Source organism: Heterodontus francisci, chromosome 4 (assembly GCF_036365525.1).
Source record: "Heterodontus francisci isolate sHetFra1 chromosome 4, sHetFra1.hap1, whole genome shotgun sequence".
Taxonomy (NCBI): Eukaryota; Metazoa; Chordata; class Chondrichthyes; order Heterodontiformes; family Heterodontidae; genus Heterodontus; species Heterodontus francisci.
Window position 1 is genome coordinate 120,025,216 of NC_090374.1, and position 15,581 is coordinate 120,040,796.

A 15,581-nucleotide genomic window follows, 5' to 3' on the forward strand; every position below is an offset into this window, starting at 1 on the left:
ATTTATTTTGGACTTTAATCCAACCATCAAATCTGTTTCTCTCTGTAATCTACTTGTGTGTGAGAGATTCTCGTGTGAATGCGTGCATGAATGTGTAGCGTATTTTGAGTGTTTAAATCGGGGTTAAAGTGTTAAGTATAATAAACTTACCTCTTTCTTGTTTAAAGTCAAGAAAACCTGTCCGATTGGTTCTTTTGCAATAACATTAGAGGAAAAAGGAGTGCAGGACACGACGTTTGGCACCAGTATGGCTGCAGGAACTGCCGGAAACATGCCAAGAACCCCACCAGAAAGGCCGAGAGGGGGGTTTTGACGACTGGGCAACTCTCAACCTCCATAAATTTGCCCAGGCATGCGCCATGGAGAGGTCACTCCACTGACCACCTCCAGGCGCGTATCCATTGTCTCTCGAGATAAGGAGGCCCAAAAGAAAAGAAAGAAAGAGGAAAAAGGTAAAACACTCAGAGGTGGTAAGCACAACCACTGTTTTTAAAAAGGAATAAACCCGGTTGCGTTCAAACAGGAGGAAGGGCAAAAGGGGAGCCTGAGACCCCCTCCTCACCTGGTCGTAACACTGTAATGAGGTCTGGAGCCAAGTGGTCTGTGCAGAACCTAAACTGAGTGTCGGTGAGCAGGTTATTTGGGAATAAATGCTGCTTGATAGCCCTGTTGATGACACCTTCCATCACTTTGCTGACGATTGAGAGTAGACTGATGGGGTGGGAATTGGCTGGATTGGCTTTTTGTGAAAAGGACATACCTGGATAATTTTCCACATTGTGGGGTAGATGCCAGTGTTGTAGCTGCACTGGAACAACTTGGCTAGGGGTGTGGCTATTTCTGGAACATTAGTCTTCAGCACCAAAACCGGAATGTTGTCAGGGCCCATAGCCTTTTCTGTATCTGATGCATTCTGATGTTTCTTGATAAATTGTTGAGGACACAGCTCTGATCCTTGATTGCATTCAGCACCGTAAACATTCACTCTTGCCACCACTGGTGCACTACGGCAGCAGTACGTGCCATCTACAAGATGCAGTGCAGCAACTCAAGGGTTCTTCGACAGCACCTTCTAAACTCACAACCTCTACCTTCCAGAAGAACAAGGGCAACAGGCACATGGGAACGAGCACTACCACCTCCAAGGTCCCCTCCAAGTCACACACCATCCTGACTTGGAAATACATCATCGTTCCTTCACTGTTGCTGGTTCAAAATCCTCCCTAACAGCACTGTGGGTGTACCTACACTACATGGACTGCAGTGGTTCAAGAAGACAACGCACAACCACCTTCTCAAGGACAATTAAGAATGAGCATTAAATGCTGGCCTTGCCAGCGATGCCCACATCCCTTGAACAAATAAAAAAAGTCATTTTGACTACTCCTTTTGGTGCAAGTTCCATGTTCTAACCACTTTCTGGATAAAGACATTAAGGGCTCTAGTTCTAGTCTCCTCTGCAAGTGGAAACATCTCTGAATCTACCCAACTAACCCCTTTCATAATCTTGAAGACCATCATCAAATCAAGTCCAGTTTTCCTCTTTTCTAAAGAAGAGTCTTAGCCTCTTCCATCTTTCCTGATTCTTTCCTCTCAATTCTGCTATCTTTCTAATGAATCTTTATTGCACCTTCTCTAGTGTTTCTGTATCCTTTTTATGTTATGGAGACCAGAACTGTTCACAGTAGTCGAAGTGTAGTTTAACCAAGGTTATATACAAGCTTAGCATAACTTTTCCACTTCTCAATTCCATCTCTCTAAAAATGAATCCCAGTGTTTTATTTAAAATAGCTTTACGTGAATAATGTTTTGCTGCTTTTAGTGATTTGTGTAACTTGACCCGCAGATCCCTTCTGCTGCTCTATCCCATTAAGACACTTATTTTCCAAGAAGTATGTGGCCTCATCTCTTCTTGGCCTTTTGGCCACGATCAAGTGTGTGTAGTATCCTTATTCTTCCTAACAAAATATATCACCACACGCTTGTCTATATTGAGGTTCATTTGACATTTACAAACTCATTCCGAAAGTTTATTAATGCCTTCCTGTATTTTGTCGCAGTCCTCGATATTAACTACAACCCCCAAATTGACGGCGTCTGCAAATATTTAAGTTGTACTTCTGATTCCCGAGTTCACATCGCTTATGTTAACGGTAAACAACAGTGGTCCTAGCACTGATACTTGTGCAATATCCCTTTCCACCTTGTGCCAGTCTGGGAAACTACCTTTAACCCCTACTCTCTAATTTCTGTCAGCCATTGTAGAATGGAATGTATCCATTCTGCTACTTGTCCCACCTTCACATGCTCTGACCTTAGTCATGAGTCAACTAAGTGTTAACTTATCAAAGGCCTTTTGAAAATCCATTTAGTATATTACCCTTATCCACCCATTCCATTACTTCTTCAAAGAATTCAGTAAGGTTGGTCAGGCCTTCCCTTTTGAAATTTGTACTTTATTATATTTTTAGTTTCTAGATGTTTTTCTATCGGCTGCATTTGCTGACAACACAACCACTAGGTGGCGTACTGCTGGCACATGCACAAATGCATCCTCACCGACTGAAATGTCACTGCCGGCAACGTCTCAAGAAGCTGCGAGTAATAAAGATGCAGTACCCAATTAGACACAAAAAAGTGAATTTAGCCCAAACCACCTCACCCCTCAATGGATCGCTGCCTCCAGCCCCCTCCCCCAACAGTACCCCGCTCTCTCCCGCGATTGCCGCCTCCATCCCCAACAGTTCCCTGCTCCCTCCTGCAATCACCGCTTCAATTGCTGCAATCAGTTTCCTGCTCCCTCCCGCAATCGCCGCTTCAATTGCTGCATTCAGTTCACCACTCAGAGTTTTACAGCACAGTAAAAGTCCTGCGATCGTCACCTCCATCCCCAACAGTTCCCTGCTCCTTCCCGCAATTGCAGTGGCAATCAGTTCCCCATTCCCTCCCGTGATCGCTGCTTTCTCTTCCCTGCTCCCTCCGCAATCGTCGCTTCTCTTACCCGCTCCCTTCCGCGACTGCCAACTCAATTGTTGCTTCTCTGCCCCGCTCCCTCCTGCGTCCATCTGCTTGCTGTTCTCTCCCATTTCCAACTGCTCACCACTCTTCCCCACACCGCCCCAACTTCTCCCACTTGGCCACTTGCTGCGTGGTTACGTCATTACATGCGGATGTCATTACGTGGTGACATCAGTGCACGGTATCAGAGGAAGGTATATGCCCATACCTTTATATCAGGTGCACCTGGAGTGCAACCTTGTTTTAGGACCGGTAACCATGGGGATTATCCAGTTTACCTGCGGACGGGACCAACCTGCTCCTGGGTAATGATCTGGTGGGGGCAAAGGTGGTTTCCCCAGTGGTTTCAGAGAGACCGAAAGAGGTCAGGGAGACAGAGCAGTTGCAGGAGAAGGTCACGGCATTTTCCGACTGTGTTGTGACCTGGTCCATGGTCAAACAAGCTCCGTCAGAGGTGGCTGAACTGACACTGCAGACAGATGACCCTACTGTCTGGTTATCTGAAACGTTCTTTGGGAAGTTAGAGGACCCAAAGGATGTGTTCAACAAGTCTTCCTTGGTTGAGGCTCAGCAAGCCGACCCAGTGTTAAAGTTAGCACAGACTGACCAAACTGAAGTTGAAGCAAAGGGAATCTCAGAGTGCTTTTTGGAGAATGAGGTGCTGATGAGGAAGTGGAGACCTCCTCACAGACCTGCAGACGAAGAGTGCACAGGAATTCACCAGATAGTGGTGCCGCTGAGGTACCATAAGGAAATACTAAGAACAGCCCATGAATATCCAATGCCTGGACATGTCGGTATATGGAAAGCCAAGCCCACATAAGACAGTGTTTTGACTGGCCACAACTCCATAAAGATGTGGTGGAGTTCTGTAAAACTTGCCACACATGTCAGGTCGTGGGGAAGCCCCAACCTGCAAGAAAACCTGCACCCCTAATTCCCATACCAGCTTTTGGGGAACCCTTCAGCAGAGTGCTGGTGGATTGTGTGGGATCACTGCCAAAAGCAAAAGGGGACTACTAGTATCTTCTTACCATTACGTATGTGGCTATCTGATTCCCAGAGACCATCCCCCTAAAAACTATCTCTGCTAAGGTAGCGGTGGAGGGGCGAACCCAATTCTTTACCCAATGTGGGCAGCCTGCCAAGATCCAGATGGATCAAGACATGAATTTCATATCTAGTATCTTTCAAAAAGTCATGGGTAAAATGGGCAAAATACAGCTAAAGTCCTCAGCCTACCACCCACAGTCACAAGGGGCTTTGGAATAGTACCACCAGACCCTAAAGGCAATGATCAGGGCATACTGCTTTGGAGTACCCCCATGACTAGGACAAAGGGCTGGGATTTCTCCTGTTTGCTACCAGGGACTCACCCAATGAGTCCACTGGCTTTAGTCCCTTTGAATTAGTTTATAGACACAAGGTGAGAGGTCCTCTTAAACTAATCAAGGAGAGGTTTTTGGGACACAAGGATGAGCCTTCCTTGTTAGACTATATTTCCACATTCTGGGGCAGCTTACGAGAGCCTGTGCAGTGGCTCAGGAGCACCTAAAAATCTCCCAGACAGTTATGAAAAGGCAAGCAGATAAAAATGCCAAGGCCAAAACATTTCAGCATGGAGATCATGTATTAGTACTACTCTCAATACAGGGTGAACCCGAGAGCCTGGTTCAGTGGCCCCTACAGAGTAGGGTGAACTATTTCATTGACACCCCAGACTGTAGAAAAAAAACAAAGGCTGTGCCACATTCATATGTTAACACACTATCACAGCCGGGAAGAGGTCAAACAGCCCAGGCAGTCAGGAAAGAGGAGGACAAAAAGGACAGCGAGGAAGAGTTAAAGGAGGGCCTGGAGGATTACCAAATTGAACCCCTTACTGTCCGATTGGCCAACACTGAAATGTTAGGAAAATTAGACACTGTACTCTCCTATTTAAATGCAGAATGAAGAGGAGTCCTAACAAGGCTGCTCACAGCATTTAAAGAAATCTGCAGGGACACACCAGGGTGCACAACCCTAACCCTACATGATGTGGATGTAGGAGAGACCCCTCCCATAAAACAAAAACTCCTATCGCCTAGGTTCCAGGAAACTGACCCAGGTTAGAGATGAAATTCGGTATATGCTATAAAAACAAGCTGATTGAACCCAGCCAGAGCATCTGCAGTTACCCAGTTGTGCTGGTGCCCAAGCCCGATGGCTCATCAAGGCTCTGCATTGATTGCAGGAAGGTTAATGCAGTGACCAGAGCTGACTCCTACCCAATTCCTTGCCTGGAAGACTATTGATAGAGTAGGAAATGCCCCCTGCATAACCAAGATAGACTTGCTAAAAGGATACTGGCAGGTTCCCTTACCAACTCAAATCAAAGAGATCTCAGCTTTTGTCACCCCCAGATGGCCTATTCTAGTGCCAAGTGATGCCCCTTGTATTAAGGAATGCCTCAGCCACTTTCCAATGGCTGATGAACCAGGCAGTGGCTGGTCTTCCCAACTGTGTCGTATACCTGAATGATTTGTTAGTGTACAGTGAGACCTGGAGGGACCTAGACCTATTAGAAACCCTCTTCTAAAGGTTACAGTCAGCTGTCCTTGTGGTAAACCTTGCAAAAAGTGTTTGCTAAAATTTAAGTACCCTACCTAGGGCATGTTGTAGGTCAGGGGTGAATGCTGCCCAGAGCAGTAACAGTACAGGCGCTGATGGATTTTCCCGTCCCCATGACCAAAAAGGGGAAATAATGCGATTTTTGGGGATGTGTGAGTTTTACCGCAAATTTGTCCCAAACTTCAGCACTATAGCTGCCCGACTGACAGACTTACTGCAAAAAAGAGCAAAGTTAGTGTGGTTAGAGAGGTGCCAAACAGCTTTCGAGAGGCTAAAAGCCATCTTAACCAATGAGCCGGTGCTTGCAGCTCTGAATTTTAATAAACCATTTAAACTGGAAGTTGATGCTAGTGACCTAGGGTAGGTGCCGTTCTGCTCCAAGATGTTGAGTCAGGCATTGAAAGAACAGTTGGGTACTTCTCCAAAAAATTAAATCGACACCAAAACAGGTGTTCCACTGTGGAAAAGGAGGTGCTGGAAATGTTGCTAGCTCTCCAGCACTTTGAGGTCTATGTCCAAAATGGATATAGGGAGATTATAGACTATATCAACCATAATCCTTTAACCTTTGTAGAGAAATTCAAAAATCAAAATACACTAAAAAGGGTGCGAGGGATAGGCCAAATAACTACAGGCCGGGTAGTCTGACCTCAGTGGTGGGTAAACTGTTAGAATCAATTCTGAGGGACAGGATAAACTGCCACTTAGAAAGGTACGGATTGATCAGGGATAGTCAGCATGGATTTATTAAGGGAAGGTCATGTCTTACTAACTTAAATTCGTTGAGGAAGTAGCAAGGAGGATTGATGAGGATAGTGCAGTGGATGTGGTCTACATGGATTTTAGATAGGCACTGACAAGGTCTCGCATGCAGACTGGTCAGTAAAACGAAAGCCCGTGGGATACAGGGGAATGAGGCAGGTTGGATCCAAAATTAGCTCAGTGACAGGAAACAAAGGAATAGAAAGCTGGGCTCAGTGTTGGCTCCCTTGCTGTCTGTATTAATGATTTGGACTTAAATGTGGGAGGCATGTTTGGGAAATTTGCTGATGACACATAAATTGGCCATGTAGTTGATAGTGAAGAGGATAGCTGTAGACGCCAGAATATCAATGGTTTGGTTGAGTGGGCGGAAAAGTGGTAAATGGAATTCAATCGAGAAAAGTGAGGTAATGCACTTGGGGATGGCAAATAAAGCGAGGGAATATACAATAAACGGGAAGATATTGAGATGGGTGGAAGTGAGACTTTGGAGTGCATGTTCACAGGTCCCTAAAGGTGGCAGGGTAGGTAGACAGAATAGTGAAGGCAGCATATGGAATGTTTTCCTTTATTGGCCAAGGTATAGAATACAAAAGCAGGGATGTAATGCTGGAACTGTATAAAACGCTGGTTAGGCCACAGCTGGAGTACTGCGTACAGTTCTGGTCACCACATTTCAGGAAGGACATAATTGTTCTGGAGAGAGTACAGAGGAGATTTACAAGAATGTTGCCAGGGCTTGAAAGTTGCAGCTATGAAGAAAGATTGGATCGGCTAGGGTTGTTTTCCTTAAAACAGAGGAGGCTGATGGATGACTTAATTGAGGTGTACAAAATTTTGAGGGGCCTAGATAGAGTACACAGGAAGGACCGGTGCCCCTTAGTGGAGAGGTCAATTACCAGGGACACGGATTTAAGGTGATTGGTAGAAGGATTAGAGGGGACATGAGGAAAAACTTTTTCACCCAGAGGGTGGTGGGTATCTGAAATTCACTGCCAGGAATGGTGGTGGAGGCAGAAACCCTCAATTCTTTTCAAAAGGTACCAGGACATGCACTTGAAGTGCTGTAACCTGCAAAGCTATGGACCAGGTGCTGGAAGGTGGGATTAGATTGGGCAGCTAGTTTTTACGGCTGGCACGGACAAGACGGGCTGAATGGCCTACTTCAGTGCCGTAATTTTTCTAGGGTTCTATGGTTCAGGCTACTTCGATGGAGCCTGCTTTTGCAACCCTACCACATCGCAGGAAAAAACAATGTGATAGCTAATGCGTTGTCCAGAGTCTAACTCATTGCAGAATCATCCCAGATGAAAATTAAACCAGAGCATAGCTATGGCAGTGTGAGACTGAGAAGTGATTGTTTGAGAATGAATGTGTACGCACAGTTCCTTTCTTTTTAAAAATCTAATAATGAAATGCCCCTGTTGTCACATCTTATTCCACATGGCGTGGAGGTGGCATGAATGTGCTATGCTGAATGATGATTTTAATTCATCGGTTGCGAACCTAAGTTAAACTTTTAATAAGAAAGCTGGAAACCTACATTCAACTTTTAAAAAGAAAGCAGCTAAGATGGCCACCGCAATTTGCATTGAAATACCTCACATTCCAAGGTATCGAGGTAGAGATGCATGTCTTAATAGCCCTCATCCAGAACAAGGGCTTGAGCAGTTTGAATGAGCTCCCTGGTATTGCCTTCATTAGCAAGACATTCAAAGCCATCTTGGATTATTAACACTAGTGGAGACATACCTCAGAGTGGAGAAACAATGAGACCTGAGAGAAACTGGAATTCTTAGACTTGGATATCATTAAAGTGCAAAAGAGAATACACTGGGACAATCATGTGACAGTCTCTCCATCTGTATGAAAACTTGGAGTTTCTTTCAGACATCAGACAAGCACTTGAGTTTTTTTTAAACCAGTGCAGGACTCAAGTGGTCTGTCTGTCTCCCCTAGGCAACACTAAATTTTGAACCCTGTCTGCGGGCTGCAAAACATCCAAGTCTATCGTTGCTGCAGGCAGAGACTCTGGGGGGAAAGCCATCTGCAATACTATCTCAAGGAAAACCTGAACCAAGTGGCCACCTCTACCAGCCAGAAACTTCAGGACCACAAGTTCAGCGGGAAGACCACTGAATTACCAGACTCCACAGACTATATATTCTTTTAATTGTTCTGGACTCTAATCCAACCAATCTATTCTTCTTCACTCTGTAACCTATTTGTGTGTGCGGAGATTCTCATGTGTGAGAAAGTTGGAGCATGGTTTATTATTTTACTTAGATCAGGTTTTGATTTTAAGTATAATAAATTAACCAGTTTCTTGTTTAAACTCAAGAAACCTGTCCGATTGATTCTTTTATGATCATAGCACATTAAGGGTTAAACACTCACTGAATTAGTAAGCACATCCACTGTTTAAAAGAAATAAAGCCTATTGCAGTCAAACAAAGATGGATAAGAGAAGTGCCTTTTGACCCCTCCTCTCCTGATCATAACACAATATACCACAGATATTTACAATAGTGTACAGAAACTGATGGAAAATACTTCTAGAGTGTGTATATAACTAGTATACTTACCATCCTGGATTACTTCTTCATCTGATTCTGTTTTCTCCTTTGTGTATTCTAAAGTATAAGACAGGCCATTGCATCCTCTGGTTCGAACACCGATCTTCAATCCAATCTACCACATTTACATAATTTACATAGTTGTAATAGATTATTTTGCATTATATAAGTAGCATCACTATATAACTTAAGCTGTAAAGAAAAGTTTTTTTTTTAAACCAACACTCACTCTTGCCAACACTCACTCACTGTCCATCTTTTATCTATTTTCGACAGACAGGCAAGGGTGTTTTTTTTAACCTGATGATACTCACATATTCAGGCTTTTCCTGAAGCAGCTGCTTAATTTTATTAACAGCCAAAGGAGTCTAGGGAGGAGGAAAAAACATGTTTAAATGTTTAATAATTGTTTCAATTTTTAAATATCATGCACATAATTTAGAAGCCCATCATTTTTGTAGGAACATATTGATAACATTGAACTCTATTTACTGTACTGAATCTGGGAACTGTGGATATTTCTCATATTTCCTCCAGTGACATCATAATTAATCAATTGGAGATCAGGACTACTTTATTAGCTCCCACCGATTTTCCACAATTGAATTTATCCATTTCCTTCCACTCAAAGCCTACTTGAATCTGTAATTGTCATCTTAGTTTGAGAATACGAAAGATTAATGGGATACAAACACAATATCCCTTTGAAGCGGAGGCTAGTTTTCTCTTTATCGTGTCGACTATTTGACATGCATTGAAACCCGTCACGATAGCTAAAAATCTGCAAACCAACCTACACGAAAAAATCTACAATTTTATATTTGCCAATAATGAATGTACACTCGGGGACACAACCACATTATCCAAGTCCAGAGAGCTCAGGTGCAGTTCTGCCAAACTGCACCTGCACTGCGGCGCAGGGGTTAGCACCACAGCCTCAGAGCTCCAGCGACTCGGGTTCGGTTCTGAGTACTGCCTGTGCGGAGTTTGCAAGTTCTCCCTGTGACCGCGTGGGTTTTCGCCGGGTGCTCTGGTTTCCTCCCACAGCCAAAGACTTGCAGGTTGATAGGTAAATTGGCCATTGTAAATTGCCCCTAGTGTAGGTAGGTGGTAGGGAATATGGGATTACTGTAGGGTTAGTGTAAATGGGTGGTTGTTGGTCGGCACAGACTCGGTGGGCTGAAGGGCCTGTTTCAGTGCTGTATCTCTAAATAAACATTGGTACCCTTGACACACTCGTGGATCCCTAATCATTATTTTTTATTATTTATTTAGAGATACAGCACTGAAACAGGCCTTCGGCCCACCGAGTTTGAATAGCTAAAACTGCACTGTTTACAAGCAGAGAGCGCTGGTATGCTTCCCACTGCTTGTCTATCTCCTTGTAAGATCATTGGTTCGTGGAGGTTTTTGGACTCAACTGGAAAGAATTCCAGCTCCCAGTGACCAGTCTACACTTCAGGTTCCTTTAGTCAAATGACTAACAGGGTCCGACAATACTGCAGACCTGCCTGTTTCAGGTATCAGATTTATCAAAAGACAATTTCAAACTTGCATCACCAAGAATGTTATTTTGCAATCATTTCAACTGCTAAGGGAGGGGGGGGGCGGTGGAAGAGGAGGACGGGGGGGCGGTGGGAGAGGAGGACGGGGGGGCGGTGGGAGAGGAGGACGGGGGGGCGGTGGGAGAGGAGGACGGGGGGGCGGTGGGAGAGGAGGACGGGGGGGCGGTGGGAGAGGAGGACGGGGGGGCGGTGGGAGAGGAGGACGGGGGGGCGGTGGGAGAGGAGGACGGGGGGGCGGTGGGAGAGGAGGACGGGGGGGCGGTGGGAGAGGAGGACGGGGGGGCGGTGGGAGAGGAGGACGGGGGGGCGGTGGGAGAGGAGGACGGGGGGGCGGTGGGAGAGGAGGACGGGGGGGCGGTGGGAGAGGAGGACGGGGGGGCGGTGGGAGAGGAGGACGGGGGGGCGGTGGGAGAGGAGGACGGGGGGGCGGTGGGAGAGGAGGACGGGGGGGGGTTGGGAGAGGAGGACGGGGGGGGTTGGGAGAGGAGGACGGGGGGGGTTGGGAGAGGAGGACGGGGGGGGTTGGGAGAGGAGGACGGGGGGGGTTGGGAGAGGAGGACGGGGGGGGTTGGGAGAGGAGGACGGGGGGGGTTGGGAGAGGAGGACGGGGGGGGTTGGGAGCGGAGGACGGGGGGGGTTGGGAGCGGAGGACGGGGGGGGTTGGGAGCGGAGGACGGGGGGGGTTGGGAGCGGAGGACGGGGGGGGTTGGGAGCGGAGGACGGGGGGGGTTGGGAGAGGAGGACGGGGGGGGTTGGGAGAGGAGGACGGGGGGGGTTGGGAGAGGAGGACGGGGGGGGTTGGGAGAGGAGGACGGGGGGGGTTGGGAGAGGAGGACGGGGGGGGTTGGGAGAGGAGGACGGGGGGGGTTGGGAGAGGAGGACGGGGGGGGTTGGGAGAGGAGGACGGGGGGGGTTGGGAGAGGAGGACGGGGGGGGTTGGGAGAGGAGGACGGGGGGGGTTGGGAGAGGAGGACGGGGGGGGTTGGGAGAGGAGGACGGGGGGGGTTGGGAGAGGAGGACGGGGGGGGTTGGGAGAGGAGGACGGGGGGGGGTTGGGAGAGGAGGACGGGGGGGGGTTGGGAGAGGAGGACGGGGGGGGGTTGGGAGAGGAGGACGGGGGGGGGTTGGGAGAGGAGGACGGGGGGGGGTTGGGAGAGGAGGACGGGGGGGGGTTGGGAGAGGAGGACGGGGGGGGGTTGGGAGAGGAGGACGGGGGGGGGTTGGGAGAGGAGGACGGGGGGGGGTTGGGAGAGGAGGACGGGGGGGGGTTGGGAGAGGAGGACGGGGGGGGGTTGGGAGAGGAGGACGGGGGGGGGTTGGGAGAGGAGGACGGGGGGGGGTTGGGAGAGGAGGACGGGGGGGGGTTGGGAGAGGAGGACGGGGGGGGGTTGGGAGAGGAGGACGGGGGGGGGTTGGGAGAGGAGGACGGGGGGGGGTTGGGAGAGGAGGACGGGGGGGGGTTGGGAGAGGAGGACGGGGGGGGGTTGGGAGAGGAGGACGGGGGGGGGTTGGGAGAGGAGGACGGGGGGGGGTTGGGAGAGGAGGACGGGGGGGGGTTGGGAGAGGAGGACGGGGGGGGGTTGGGAGAGGAGGACGGGGGGGGGTTGGGAGAGGAGGACGGGGGGGGGTTGGGAGAGGAGGACGGGGGGGGGTTGGGAGAGGAGGACGGGGGGGGGTTGGGAGAGGAGGACGGGGGGGGGTTGGGAGAGGAGGACGGGGGGGGGTTGGGAGAGGAGGACGGGGGGGGGGTTGGGAGAGGAGGACGGGGGGGGGGTTGGGAGAGGAGGACGGGGGGGGGGTTGGGAGAGGAGGACGGGGGGGGGTTGGGAGAGGAGGACGGGGGGGGGTTGGGAGAGGAGGACGGGGGGGGGTTGGGAGAGGAGGACGGGGGGGGGTTGGGAGAGGAGGACGGGGGGGGGTTGGGAGAGGAGGACGGGGGGGGGTTGGGAGAGGAGGACGGGGGGGGGTTGGGAGAGGAGGACGGGGGGGGGTTGGGAGAGGAGGACGGGGGGGGGTTGGGAGAGGAGGACGGGGGGGGGTTGGGAGAGGAGGACGGGGGGGGGTTGGGAGAGGAGGACGGGGGGGGGTTGGGAGAGGAGGACGGGGGGGGTTGGGAGAGGAGGACGGGGGGGGTTGGGAGAGGAGGACGGGGGGGGTTGGGAGAGGAGGACGGGGGGGGTTGGGAGAGGAGGACGGGGGGGGTTGGGAGAGGAGGACGGGGGGGGTTGGGAGAGGAGGACGGGGGGGGTTGGGAGAGGAGGACGGGGGGGGTTGGGAGAGGAGGACGGGGGGGGTTGGGAGAGGAGGACGGGGGGGGTTGGGAGAGGAGGACGGGGGGGGTTGGGAGAGGAGGACGGGGGGGGGTTGGGAGAGGAGGACGGGGGGGGGTTGGGAGAGGAGGACGGGGGGGGGTTGGGAGAGGAGGACGGGGGGGGGTTGGGAGAGGAGGACGGGGGGGGGTTGGGAGAGGAGGACGGGGGGGGGTTGGGAGAGGAGGACGGGGGGGGTTGGGAGAGGAGGACGGGGGGGGTTGGGAGAGGAGGACGGGGGGGTTGGGAGAGGAGGACGGGGGGGTTGGGAGAGGAGGACGGGGGGGTTGGGAGAGGAGGACGGGGGGGTTGGGAGAGGAGGACGGGGGGGTTGGGAGAGGAGGACGGGGGGGTTGGGAGAGGAGGACGGGGGGGTTGGGAGAGGAGGACGGGGGGGTTGGGAGAGGAGGACGGGGGGGTTGGGAGAGGAGGACGGGGGGGTTGGGAGAGGAGGACGGGGGGGTTGGGAGAGGAGGACGGGGGGGTTGGGAGAGGAGGACGGGGGGGTTGGGAGAGGAGGACGGGGGGGTTGGGAGAGGAGGACGGGGGGGTTGGGAGAGGAGGACGGGGGGGTTGGGAGAGGAGGACGGGGGGGTTGGGAGAGGAGGACGGGGGGGGTTGGGAGAGGAGGACGGGGGGGGTTGGGAGAGGAGGACGGGGGGGGTTGGGAGAGGAGGACGGGGGGGGTTGGGAGAGGAGGACGGGGGGGGTTGGGAGAGGAGGACGGGGGGGGTTGGGAGAGGAGGACGGGGGGGGTTGGGAGAGGAGGACGGGGGGGGTTGGGAGAGGAGGACGGGGGGGGTTGGGAGAGGAGGACGGGGGGGGTTGGGAGAGGAGGACGGGGGGGGTTGGGAGAGGAGGACGGGGGGGGTTGGGAGAGGAGGACGGGGGGGGTTGGGAGAGGAGGACGGGGGGGGTTGGGAGAGGAGGACGGGGGGGGTTGGGAGAGGAGGACGGGGGGGGTTGGGAGAGGAGGACGGGGGGGGTTGGGAGAGGAGGACGGGGGGGGTTGGGAGAGGAGGACGGGGGGTGGGGGGGGAGAAAGGACGGGGGGTGGGGGGGGGAGAAAGGACGGGGGGTGGGGGGGGGAGAAAGGACGGGGGGTGGGGGGGGGGGAGAAAGGACGGGGGGTGGGGGAGAAAGGACGGGGGGGGGGGGGGAGAAAGGACGGGGGGTGGGAAAAAGAGGACCCAGGTGAGGGGGTGAAGACGGCGGAGGGGGGGGGGTGAAGACGGCGGAGGGGGGGGGGGTGAAGACGGCGGAGGGGGGGGGGGTGAAGACGGCGGAGGGGGGGGGTGGAGACGGCGGAGGGGGGGGGGGGTGAAGACGGCGGAGGGGGGGGGGGTGAAGACGGCGGAGGGGGGGGGGGGGTGAAGACGGCGGAGGGGGGGGGGGTGAAGACGGCGGAGGGGGGGGGGGGGGTGAAGACGGCGGAGCGGGGTGGGGGGCAAGTACAGGGATGAAGAGGAGGAGGGGAGATTTAGGATGGTTTGTGGGGGGAAAGATAATGAGTGTTCGCTCGATGATTATGCCTGCCTGGACAATCTTTGAACAGTTTTACTGATGGAGACATAATCCAATAATGCTTTAAGCGGTCTAACGAGATCTGGTGTTTGTCAAAGACGTTCTCGCTGCCGAGATATTCATGATGAATTAAAGGCCAAAGACTAGATAGTTGGAAATTTCAGAGTGCAGAGGTAAGTGAGTTGAGGAAAGAGTTTATTTCCAGGGTAGATACTTTTTCAGAAAAATGTGAATCATATAATGTTTAAAAATAATTGTCCATTACTCTCAAAATGGGGGAGGCGTTATTAAAAGGGACTGCGACTTTGAAATCTATTGCCGGAGCTACGTAAAAATGCATTAGATTCTCAAAACATCCTAAGTTGCAGTTTGTGATGGAGCTCTGCAATAACCGGAGCCGCAGCATCTCGAACGCCCGCTCCCCGGGACCCCCGCGAGCCCCCAGCCGTTTGTTTGTTTATCCGGGAACCCCGCGAGCCCCCAGCCGTTTGTTCACCCGGGACCCCCGCGAGCCCCCAGCCGTTTGTTCACCCGGGACCCCCGCGAGCCCCCAGCCGTTTGTTCACCCGGGACCCCCGCGAGCCCCCAGCCGTTTGTTCACCCGGGACCCCCGCGAGCCCCCAGCCGTTTGTTCACCCGGGACCCCCGCGAGCTCTCGGGCTGGGGTTGGACGAAAGTGTGTGGAAACGGTGAGACTTAAAATTGGAGTGGTGTCTTCTCACTTACCAAAGTAAGCGCCACTCTGGTCGGGACCAGCTTTCTCCTGGCACTGACAGCTCTAATAGAGGCTCTCAATATGGAGCCAGACATATTGTAAGGACTGGGGGAGGGAATGAAGGAGGACCTTGGGGAGGGAGGAGAGGAATAAAGAACAGACACATTGGGGCATACTGCTACCCACTCTGCAGTATTGGACAATCTGATTGGTAAGGCCAATAATCAGCCCCAATATCAGCCAATGGGGAAGCTCTATAGTAAGACGTGCCTATCTTGTCAAGGTTACAGAATCAAAACAAGTGTTATTTAAGGCGAGTGCCTCAACGGGTTTGAATGCTACTCTCATTTACATAATTTAATTCAGAATTTTTAACTATATATAATAATCAGGAGTTTAATGAGGGTTGAAACTAACTTGGCAGGGGCGTGAGAAATAAGAGGTAATGTTAGAGAAGAAAAACAAGATGCACAGAGAATTCGGAGAGATATATAGTACTCAA

The 15,581-nt window shown here is 51.9% G+C and overlaps 1 protein-coding gene across 2 annotated transcripts in view; it reads right to left on the reverse strand.

Annotated features, from left to right (window-relative positions):
• isca1 (iron-sulfur cluster assembly 1) overlaps positions 1-15,252 on the reverse strand; it is a 71,550-nt gene extending 56,298 nt beyond the window's left edge. Inside the window, exons 1-3 of one of the 2 annotated variants that reach the window (XM_068030068.1) lie at positions 15,091-15,252; positions 9,281-9,334; positions 8,976-9,081 (exon numbers count right to left, since the gene is read on the reverse strand). In XM_068030068.1, coding sequence (XP_067886169.1) covers positions 8,976-9,081; positions 9,281-9,334; positions 15,091-15,174 — 244 coding nt within the window. In that variant the 5' untranslated portion in view covers positions 15,175-15,252. The other variant, XM_068030064.1, reaches the window with a different exon arrangement.
• Positions 15,253-15,581: the final 329 nt, after the last annotated feature.